The following is a 12,232-nucleotide window of genomic DNA, read 5'->3' as shown; positions in this document are numbered from 1 at the left end:
TTGCAAAATATATGTCCTTCAATCTCTATGTTTAATTTGTAATCTATTTTATTTTGATGTGCAAAATATTTATTTGATATCATTAGTATATTAGTATTTCTGTTTCTACAGGGTTGGATGGCTACAATCCACTATATGAGAAATAGCCTACATTACACATTTGGACATACCTTCTTTGCAGTGTAGTCCGTTCCATCCCTCACAGCATGCTCTGACTGTTCTGTTCACCATCTGATGCTCCATCTCTGATGGCCTGTGTCACATGATACACATCAAGTTTACAATCAATACACACACCTTTTAGGCGAGATGCTAAAGGCTTTTTAAAATTGATTGTTCTCTCAATGTTTTAGCCACTTTGCTCTCTCAGCATATAACGTTTTACCTTTTCTTTTTTTTAATTTAATCCACTTTCATCCATAGAAGGCAATTTTCTCCAAATAAATGTTTCTCTCTCCCTCTCATGGGTCATTTAATTGTGTTGCCAGATTCAAAGCTGAAATCCTATGCGGCCTTTCTGGTAACTACCTGAAATCTAGCACCTGCAGCCAAAAAGACTGTTCCTCCTTCCCGACCAAACACCTAACTTCAGCTCTGTGCTAAACCACTGTACACATTTCTCATACATTCTCAAGTGCAGAGTTTAAATGACAAACTAATAGCCATTGCTTCAGTTATTTTTAGTGAAAGTTTTTAAAAACTGAAGGCTAAAGTAATGTTTAATCCCATGGCAAATAGATTTGCATCAGGGACTCAAAAACACATGATTCCATGTGCTAATGTTAATTGCATTGTTTTCAATTTTCAATGTTTTTAATTGCAAATATTTTCCCAGTGGTTGGAGCATGGTTGCACTATTACTTTTTGGTAAACGTTGTACCAAATGTATGTCTTGGATTTTTTAACTTTCAGGACAAAGTAGTGATGGGCCAAACGAGTCGAGGCGCCAACACATGTGTCGAGCTCTGAATAGTGTCTATGTCGAGCTGTGTCACTCTGTGTGTCGCTTTAAGAAAAGTCACTTGATCAACACATCTACTGTGTCATTTGGAGTCGTTCGTGTCAGAAGCGCTGCTGCAGCGCGAGCCTCACTTTGTCTGTTTTGTGGTTCAATGGTGATAAATATTTCCTGGTTGCTCTTTGAGGGGTAATTTCAAGACCTTTTATTTTTATATTAATTTTGAGTCACTTATACTACAGCCTACTTTATTGTACAATATGCTGTTATTCGTTTTAATTACTAAGATTGAGTGACCTTTTCACTAAGTTCTCATATTTGTTGCTCCTCTATTCTGATTCAGTGTTTGCATTTTTTAGTGAACAAACGCAGTGTTGTGTTATCGTGTCTGCTTAAGAAGAAGTCGGCCTACCTTTTTTAGACCACCAGATGGTGCAATAGAGAGCACCAACAGTGTCAATACTGTGTCAACACAGTACAGGGAATGTGTAAAGCTACGTACAGACCGCCGCTGCCTAATCGCGCCCGACGCAGAATTTGAGCGCGTGTACATTTGAAAGATTTACGCACCGGACGTGCGCTATCGACGCCCCGGCCACTGTACACAGGCGCGCGTACGGCGCACTCGAGCTGTCTGCGCACATGCGCAGTAGAGGTGTTGTCGCATGAGCAGTGGAGTTGTTGTCGTGGCCTTTCATTGTGTAAAATGGCGGATATCGAGAGTGTTGTTTTCGCGTTTTTGGTTTGTTTCTGTCTCTGTATTCCACCGTGAATACATGGTACAGCTCCTTTCTCCCACACATGGCCACAATCAGTCTTTCGTCTGCCATTGTTGACGAGCAAGGAAAAAGTGGCGCTTCTTGGGAATTCCACGGGGAATACCGGAAATGCGAGGGGAAATACGTACGTACGTCACTGGAGCGTCAGCTCTGATTGGCTGCTGCTGCGGCTGCTACGCTTCTGCTGCCAGAGACCTCAACATAATCTGAACGCATCGCGTAAGCCGCATCGGCCTCATCGGCCGGCTCATTGGCGCGCTCAAAGCGTCGAGAGCGTAAGAAAACGCACCAATCGCGCCGCAGAAACGAAGAAATCGCGCCGCGGATAACGCACTACGTGCTCGACGCGCGTGTACTATAGACTTTGAATGTAAACTGGACGCTTCGGCCGTGGCGGTGTGGAAGCCGCTTTAGACGCACCTTGACGCGTCATCAAATTTCAATTAAATGTATTTATAGAGCACAATTCCTACGAAGCGCAATTCAAAGTGCTTTACATTGTTAAAACACATTTAAAATAAAAACACAATGCAGTTTATAAAATAAAAAGTGTATGTCAAAATAAATTAATAACATAAAAGCAAATTAATTAGGTATTTAAAATACTTAAAACCAGGTAAAAGTATTTCAGTCATAGGCGCGGCTGTGTTTAAATCTTTAGCTTGGATTTAAACACAGCCGGGGTGGGGGCCTGGCTCACAACTTTGGGAAGGCTATTCCAGACCTTTGTCCCATAGAACTGGAACACAGATTCTCCAGGTCTGGTCTTGGCTCTGGGCAGCAGCAGAAGGCCGGTCCCTGAGGTCCTCAGAGTCCGAGATAGTTCATATGGCACAGATGAGATGTATTTTGGTGCAAGGCCGTGGAGAAACTTCTACACAAGCAGAGCTGCTTTAAAGTCTCTTCTCTGAGCCACAGGAGCCAGTGCAGAGACCTGAGAACAGGACTAATATGATGGTACTTCCTGGTTTTAGTCAGGACCCAAGCAGAAGCGTTCTGGATTAACTGCAGCCGTTTTACAGCTCGTTTGGAGAGGCCAGTGAGCAGGTCGTTACAGCAGTCCAACCTGCTGGAGACAAATGCATGGATAAGTCTCTCCAAGTCTTGTTGGGACGCTATATTTTTAATTTTGGCTGGATTTTTCAGATGGAAGAAAGCTACTGGTGTTATTGAATTGATGTAGCTGTTCAAATTCAGGTCTGAGCCCATTATTACTCCTACATGTTTTACCTTGTTTACGGATTTTAGACAGAGAGAGGTAATTGCTAATACTTTTTCTTTGTTTCTGTGGGCCAAAGACGATGATTTCAGTCAATCAGCTGGAGAAAGATGTTTTGCATCCACACACTGATCTGTTGAAGGCAATGATCCACTGGTCCATATTCACCTGCCGTCTGCTCCTTCAGATATGATTTATTTTTGTATTTATATATTTATTAACCTTTATATGACCAGGAAAGCCCCAATGAGATTTAGTAGGCTACATGAAGCCTACTTATTGCGCTCTTTGTGTGCTCTTGCTTGCACCCCAAGGATGTAGGCTGAAGGCAGTAATGTTTTTTATTACTGCAGTTTTGGGCCGTCTCCGCCAGATGGCGCCCTAGGCGACTGTCTGGCTCGCCTTTTCCCAGGGCCAGTCTTGCCTTTTACTTAAGTAGTGTAAAACGTTTTACTCCTACTAATTAACTAAATAAATCACTTTGTCCTTTTCTTGGATGAGTCTCTAAACTCTTTCCACCTTCAACTATTTAGGAATCAACTGTATTACAATTAAACTTACCTTTTCATACAATTTCTTCAACAATTAAACAATATTTATGATGCTACTCATAAGCGTTCAGTTTCCAATGGCAACTGATGAGTCCCTGAGACATTTGTGCATGCATAAGAGCTGTTCACTGGTTAAACATGTGTAAAAGTGTGAACGAGTGTGTGAATGGTGTCTGTTGTCTCTTGCGGCAGAGTTAAACAGACTTTTTCAGGATTCAAGTGCTTGTCGGTAAATGTCAGTCGGAAGTTACAAGCTGTAAAAGCGATGACGCATCCACCATCGGCACCAGTACAAAAGGGAGGAAAGATGGGAACAACAAAGTACAGTTACGCACAAGTACTATGAGGACAGGCAGTTTAAAAAACAATCAACCCTTTTTGTATTAGGGCAGCAAGATATATTGCCATTTAATCGTAATCGCAAAGTAAATCGCAAAAACTAATTATTTTTTATTACTTTTTAGTCCATTTGAAAAATGTAGGGCAGAAGAAAGTACATATACCTGCTGAAATTAAGTGGAGTCAAAAGTATCCACTGTAAAATGTATATATTGGATTATACTTTTTTTTTTTTTTTTTAAATGTGCACATATAAGCGCTGTGTGTATTTGAGGACTGGATGTAACAACAGTTTTATTTCAGCCAGGGACAAACAGAGACTATAGCGCATTGTGCGCTCTGCTGAGAAGGGAATTGGCTGCAGACTTCCAGCTCTGCAGGACCAGAACCTCCCGCCACAAGAACAGTTTCTTTCCCTCTGCCATTGGACTTATGTTCACTTTCTGCACTACATCTGTAAATTTAACTGTAAATTTTGTGTACGTAGTAAGCCTACTTTTATTTTAATCCTATAGTATATTTAAATTGTTTTACTTTAATGCATGCCCTTTTTAATTTTAGATATGTTGCTATTATGCTATTATTGTTCAGTGTTTTATGTTGCACTGGATCACCAAAGCAAGTTCCTATGTTTGTGAATTTTGTTTATCTTTGGCAATGACAATAAACCTTTTCTCATTCTGATTTCTCAGTTTGCTCCTCTTTTGTGAAGTTTTGACCAATCAGATTCAAATATTTGGCATGACGTTAAGCCTGTTTCTGACTGCTTTTGGCTAGAGCCTTTCCAGATTGATATTGAGTGGTACACATATCAGTGTCTGTGGGAAAATCTTACATCCTAACCCAGTGCATTTAAAGTGAGATCTTGGACATTGTTAAGATGCAGATGGAGCGATAGGCTAGACCAGTGGTTCTCAACCATGGGGTAGCAAAATCATTTAATTGGGTCCCCATATATGTGGGGAAAAAGTGAAAATGTATGTATGCCTAACAAAGTTATTTATCTAGGTCTATATCCTCTAGGGCTGCAAATATTAATCAAGTAAAGGATTATCTTCTATATATATATATATATATATATATATATTAGCCCGAAGGAGAGGAGATCACACAAAGGCGCTGGTCCAGCTGGCAGCCCGGTGCAACGCTCCGCTCTTTTTTCACACTTATTGTGCTTTATCTTTAGTTGTACGATCGGGACACGCGCTGGAATCGCTTTAATTCAACTTGTTTCGACTTTGTTCGGCTGGATTATTGAGTGTTTTTCGTCGTGTCGTCGTGATGTGCGCTAGCTCCGAGCTAGCCCCCCCGGCCCCACCGCGCCCCCCGGCCACCGCCGCCGTACGGAACGGCGCCGGTGCGCGTTTATACAAAGGAGGAACTCCTGAAACTGAGGGGGAAACCATCATCTTACCCGGAGATCGTCACGTTATCCCGGCGGACATCCTCATTCTTCCCCTCCATCCCTTGTTGGGAAATGGGAGGTTTTGTCTATAGGGGTTTTTTCTATTAAGAGTGTTTTTTAAACTTCCTATAATCTGTTATTTGTTATCTGTTATAATCTGTCCTTTTCCTCTGAATCTACCTGCGTTGTATCAATGAAATTTCCCCATGTGTGGACAATAAAGGAATATCTTAGATTGTTAAATGGGGAATGAGAGAAGGTAAGTTGTCCGCGTCGGGATTCAAACTCAGGACACTGCGGCTGGGACAGGTGCTGTGCCCTAACTACTCGACCACTGGGTAGCGCTGAGTAAAACTAGTAATTTTATAACAAAAAAGCTTGGAATATTATCTAATTGCCTCAATTATTAGTTTTATTTACAAATTGAATTAAAAACATGTGAACCTGAGAAGCACACGGAACGACTTTTGGCACTTTTGTTTCACACGGCGCTTGTGCCGCAACTAAAGCACATACGGCAGCGTATTTTAAACTTACGAGTGCGACTGGGAAGCAGAGTTTTGTTGTGTGAAAGAGTACAGAGGACCCCGAAAATGAAATAGAAAGTCTGCGATGACATGGTGGCTAAAGTGAATAGCACAAGCTAATGCTGCAAAATGACAGCGGAGTTACAGCTCAAAACACCAGGTATCACTGGTCTCACTCAATGTTTCTAAGTTTCTTATTTAAAGTTATGTGTTACTGCTATATATATATTTTCACACACACACACACACACACACACACACACACACACACACACACACACTTTTTTGGAGACATACTCATATGAAATTTAGAATAAAAGGTGTGTTAGTTGTCATTTGTTTATTACTGTGAACTATAACATTTTTATTTATTTTTTAAACGATGTAATATGCTTTTACGGAATTCTGAAAACATTTACCAACTACTTGATTAATTGAAGAAAATAATCAATAGATTACTCGATTTCTAAAATAACTTATAGCTGCAGCCTTATCCTCAAAATAAAATTAAAACATTAGACATGATGAGGCTACTTTATCACTTTGGGTTTTTATTTTTGGGGGTTGTGAATGCTGATGGCTGGCAGATTTGGATTATTTAAATGTTTTCCTTTTGTTCTTTTAAAAAGGAAATGCCATGTATGTTGTTTTTTAATTATTGTTAAATTTACATTAATTTAAGTTAATTGTTTGCTAAATTAATAGTTAAATCAGTCTGCAAAGAAGAGAGAACAGTTTTGAAATAAGCTAACAGCGTCCATTGACTCTATATTCTCTTTATCTGACATGTATGTCCCAAAAGATCTTTAAATAAATTAGACAATGCTTACATGTTTTACTAACTCCCTTTGCACACAGCCAGAGGTATTACCAGACCAGAACTCTGCTGATATGTCCACACTGAAGCCCAGGAGAGATCTGACTGAATCAGTGAATATTTCAGAGAGGGTTGTTCTAATTACATCACCACTCTAAATGCAAGAAGAAACACCGCTCTTCTCACAATTTAACAATGTTTTAAAATGCCTCCGACCAACCAGTGTCCAATGCATTTAATCTAGTTGTCATGTTGCCTGCACTAATATCTTCGACCAAAAGTACCTGTAAACAAATTAGCTGCTGGCACCTCTTTCAAATGTTCACTAATTCTTCCTTTTCGGGCTACGCAGTGCTCCTGAATAGAAGCCGCCCACACGAAATTTACGGAGAAAATAGAACTTGTACATAATATGTGGTGTGGGCCGTATATATTATATACGGGCCGCACCAGTCAATAAACCGCAGGTGCCCATGCCATTTGCCTTTTGAAGCGGGGGGCTTGTGGTGCAACCACGGTCCGCTGCTGTGCCGCGGGACTAATTAGACTGATTTCTTTACACAGCGTTTTAAAGCATAAAATATAGAGAACGCGACATGGCCCCTGGACAGTGCTTCTATTGTCAACTGACGTTTTCTTCTACAGTGTGTCAAACGCTTGCACTTCCTGCTAGAGTGCCCCCGGTGGCCGTTTGCCAGTAAAATCTAAAAAATAGACGCCCCGTTGTAATTTTGCCGTAGTTTTCAAAAAATACTGGCAATGCATTTTCCTCCTTTTCCTCAAGTTAGAAATGTTGTGTGCACATTTTTATTCTACTTTTCAAGATAACCTCTGAATGTCTTGAGTGGTTTATTACCAAATGTAATAGTTAGGCTAAATACATTTTCCAAATGTTTAACAATTTGGTAACAGGACAGATTTTGTATCAACTGAGTTAAAATATGCCATCTCTCTGCGAATGTCTTTTGGGTCAGTCATTGACAAACCTTTCCCTTCACGAGAAACATTTGCTAAAGGAGAGGGATGTAAGACATGTATGTCCCAAACGATCTTTAAAACACATTAAATAATCTTTTCATATTTTTTGGGGGGGGGGGAATTCACGTCACTGTTGCAGAACAATGTAAAATGTTGGATGAAATGTGACCCATCCCACCATGAGGTGGGAACACTCTGCCTTAACACCCCTGATAAACAAAACAGAGGACAAATAACCCTCTCAAATGGCTCCAAGGAGAAGAATAATCGTCTCACTGTGGACAAAATCTCTTTGTTCTGGTGGATGGAAAGGTTTCTCGAAGACAAAGTTCTTAAATGGCTATATTTCACATTTCATTAATCTGATTCTGATTCTAAATTGACTCCTTGTTTCACTGTGTGATCCAGCTCTGTAACTAAACCATGTTTGTTAAACAGATACCTTAAAGGCGCAATGGACCATTTTTCGGCGATTTGAGAACGCAGGCGGAAGTGCGCATGTGCACTCCCCCTGTCTGATACAACACACACGTGCGTTTGTTTATTAGCGCAACGGATCGTATCGCATCTCTCGTCTCCCGTAGATTTCCGTCTTCTTCAGAGTCAGCTCGAACAGTCTTTCTCCGTCTTCATTTTGTCCCGTACACTGAGGGAACTATATTATGATAGATCAATGCGCTTAGACACGCGGAAACGTGGGGACGATCCCCACGCGGCTGCAGGTGAGCCGTAGGTGTGTTTTGTGATTGATACGTGGCAGGACTAATCGGCCGTCCACGCCACGAGGAAATAAGACTCAGATTTGGGCCAAAAAAATCGTCCATTCAACCTTTAAGAACTATGTTTGAAATGTTCATGCCATATCTACCAAAATGTACATTTCCTTATTACCTGCTAATAATTCATTGACAATGTTGTAATAGTTTGTTATGGTTACATGCCATTGTGCTGGTTTAAGTTAAAATTGTCCAAATTGGAAACAATAAGATTGATTGAGAGTTGAAGTCAGTCAGTTAAGGTAATTTCCACTTTAAGCCCCAACTCCAAGGCCAGATAAAAAGACCACTGAAAACTCTCTCATTCTCTCTCTTGCAGCTGGACATTCCAGTTGTATAAAACACATTTTGTTAATGAGATTTTTTTATATAGTGCTCAAACCTGTCTCATGGGAAATCATTGTTAAAAATGCATTTTAGGAACCCAATTAGCAATGTTGAAATTATTTAGGGAAATAACTTCACCATGCTGGTTGTACTGATGCCAAATTGAAATTGTCACAATTAAGAGACACGCCTTAAGCACTTGAGCTATGTGTTTCTGGTCTTACTTGTACAGGAAGCACCTGGCCTGAGCTCCCTGTTGTTGATAGTAGCGCGCAATGCCATCGTCTCCCCCATACCGAACCCTCATGCGTTCCACGTCCAGCCTCCAGCCCTGCATGTTGTATTGGTACACCTGAGAGCAGCCCACCTCCAACTGCTGTCGGGGGGACTGTGGGTGGTCTTCCCAGTGCTGCTCCAGCCTCTCACACCAGTGTCTGACAAAACACAAAACACAGCTTCATTATAAGATCTGAGAATAGTTAAAACCAAATTTTACTTTTAAACACTCAAATTATTTCAGTATTAGTGGAATAATACAGCAGCCACCTAGCACATTCACATCAGCCCATAGACTGTAAATATCAGTGGACATAGCAAACGGGCTAGCTGCCGTGTTCCAAAAAGGAAGTAACTATGGAGCCACATTCGGCTCCTTCGAATCAAAACTCCCATTCACTTCAATTGGAAAAAACAATGCTTCCTCCTTCTCTGTAAGTACTGCTGTGAGGCTTAAAATGTTCGTATGAAACAGCTCTACATGATGTTTAGGTGTGGTACCTATCAACTATTCTGGAAAAATATACCTCTCTTTTTATTATTATAAAAAAGATCTTGAAAAATGGAACCCTATCCCCTACTTAAGTCTAAGTCAAAGGATTGAAACTATGAAAATTTATGTTTTGCCCAGAGTACTCCAAACTCTTCCGATTTCTATCCCCAGCCGACTGTTTGATGAGTGGAATAAAATAATCTTAAGATTTATATGGTAAGGGAAAAAACCCGTATCTGATTCAAAACTTTACAACTACCGAAAGAAAAAGGAGGCTGGGGTTTTCCTTGTTTGAAAAAATACTTTATTTCAGCTCGGATCAGAACCTTGCCATACTGGTGTGATCCTGAATATGAAGCTCAATGAAAAAAATATTGAGATTAATGTTGTGCCGGGGGTTTCCGTATAGGCCTTACTGGCAGATGACAGATGGTTGAGTCATTTGGGGGAAATGGAGAACCCATAAGTGAAATCTGTTCTTACAACATGGAGGGAGCTAATCAAAACATACAAACTAAATAAATATGTTAAATTGGTTGGCTTATGATCAATTTTTCACTCCTAACAGCACAGACTCAAAAACAAAAGGCATAAAGGTCTTTTACCAGAATGTAAAGGACAATCATTTGAAGAGCTTTGATGGGTTGAAAGAATCCTTTGGCTTAGAGAAACCTGAAGTTATTATAGAGTTATTATAATCAGGAAATAAAAACAGAATGATGACCATCATAACCCTTGGACTGAAATATTTATCAAAGCTTATAAATCTGAACTTTCAAGGGGATTCATATCTAAATTATACAAATGTATTAACAATCTGAGCAGCCACTCTACTGATTACATTAAGGGTAAATGGGAAAGAGAGGGTCACTTTGTTCTGGATGAAGAAGAATGGGAAAAATATATGTACATCTCAGTGGAAAAACCACAAATTCACATGTTTGGACGGAATTCTGTTGGAAAAATGTGTCTCGCTTCTTTATAACCCCATGTCAAAGTGCCCTTTACTCACAGGGAAATACAAATGTGAAACAGATGTGGCAGCCAGGGGGCAAACCACTATCATGTGTTTTGGGATTGTCCTGTTGTTCGCAAATATAGGACTGAGATCAACAAAGCCTTACAGACAATTTATGACATCACCATCCCAATGGATTTCAGGACTATGTATTTCGGCTTCTGGACTCCTGCCATGGCAATTGGCAGCTATCTCTGGTGCATCCTCCTCCTGGCTGCAGCAAAAAAGGCAAAACTACACAAAAAATGGATAACACAAAATGCATTGACGACCTAGGACTGGACTATTATAATGGACATTCGCAATATGGAAAAAATTACTTTCGGACTTAACCTGAAAATGGAAACATTTGATAGACAAAATCTGACTTTTTCCTATGACATAACTCTCTTCTTTCTCTTTTTTATGATTTGTTAGATGTGTACTTTTTTCTCTCTGGTGTGGTTTCCCTTTCACAGTTTTTGTTTTTAAATGTTCTTACATTTAAAAAATAAACAAGAAACAGCTCTACATGATCCTAGTTTTTTAGTTATTTTGTTCGTCAATCAAGTTAAGAACAATGATAACTGACCAATCAGGTGCCATGTTTTCTTAGCTAGCATTAGCAACAAGTTTGATTGACAGCAGCGCACCCGTTACTAAGCGCTCGCCCCTTTAGCTCTGCAGCGCACCGCTTACACTTCAGGCCGCACAGTCTGTGCTCCGGGGAAAACAAACACCACTGCTGTGGCCTTAGGATGACATCAAACACTTGTGAATGCATAACTTTGCCAAATTATGTTGATTGTCTTATGTTTTAGTTACCGTATTTTCCTCACTTAAAAGCCTTTAACATCCTCAAAAACTGCGCGTTATAGTCTGGTTCGCTTAATATATGGTTTATTTCTGGTTGTGCTTACTGACCTCGAAGAGGTTTTGTGTGGTACACGGTGTATAAAGAAGATTTGGGACATGAGAGACGGCGATGCACGTCTAGAAGCATGTTTATGGTATTCCGGAACCGTAAGTCACAACAACATGACAACAACCAGCATTCTGGGAACAGTAGTCTACCGCTACACACGGTGCTCGCGCCAGCGCTCTGTCAAAATGTAAACTACATTATACTCAGGTACACCTTTGGCCTTGTGGTTTCGGAATAATGGGCAGGAGTTCAATCTGCGGAACGTTCTGGCGATCCAGTCACAGGGTTTGTGTCAGGCTGTGGTTGCTTACTTATGTAGCACAGGGCTGGGTAAACGTTTATAGAGGTGGGGGGTGTTGGAGACTGAGCCGAGGATGAGGAGCAAGAGGATGTTCTAACGCGCTTGGACTTCATGGGCCTAGAAACGCCAAAGTGATGGAAGAAGGACTTCTAAAGGATAAAACGACAAAGACGTCCCATGACCTCATGGGCTTTGTAAAACAACAAAGATGTCCCATGATCTCATGGGCTTTGTACTTCCAAAGCACCGAACGTCGGAGAGGGCGAGGAGGGTGAAGAGGAGTCTCCCTGGAGTGGGGCCGGTTGGTCTCTGACACAACGGCTATTCTGGTCACGGGGACACATCGTGACCTCATGGGCTTTGTGGCGCCAGGGCAGTGGGAGGAGTGCTTTTGCGGACTACGACAGAGTCTGAGGACTACGAAACGTCTGAGGAATAAAGTCTGGCGGTAATGCAACACTCGGATGCCAACCGCCATCAACAACAACAACAACAACAACAACAACAACAACAACTATTCTAGTCACAAAGACATATCATGACCTCATGGGCTTTGTAACACCA

General features: G+C 40.8%; 1 protein-coding gene across 1 annotated transcript in view; it reads right to left on the bottom strand.

Moving 5' to 3' along the window:
• Window positions 1-9,887, bottom strand: part of sspo (SCO-spondin) — a 391,282-nt gene extending 381,395 nt beyond the window's left edge. The window contains exons 1-3 of the mRNA XM_072450444.1: window positions 9,862-9,887; window positions 8,901-9,110; window positions 171-253 (exon numbers count right to left, since the gene is read on the bottom strand). Coding sequence (XP_072306545.1) covers window positions 171-253; window positions 8,901-9,110; window positions 9,862-9,887 — 319 coding nt within the window. The remainder of the gene's footprint in view (window positions 1-170; window positions 254-8,900; window positions 9,111-9,861) is intronic.
• Window positions 9,888-12,232: the final 2,345 nt, after the last annotated feature.

This window comes from Eucyclogobius newberryi, unplaced genomic scaffold (assembly GCF_026437365.1).
Source record: "Eucyclogobius newberryi isolate DKJ021-1_F unplaced genomic scaffold, fEucNew1.0.hap1 SCAF_18, whole genome shotgun sequence".
Classification (NCBI taxonomy): domain Eukaryota; kingdom Metazoa; phylum Chordata; class Actinopteri; order Gobiiformes; family Gobiidae; genus Eucyclogobius; species Eucyclogobius newberryi.
Note: the sequence above shows the minus strand (reverse complement) of the source record. Positions and strands in the feature narration are given on the sequence as shown.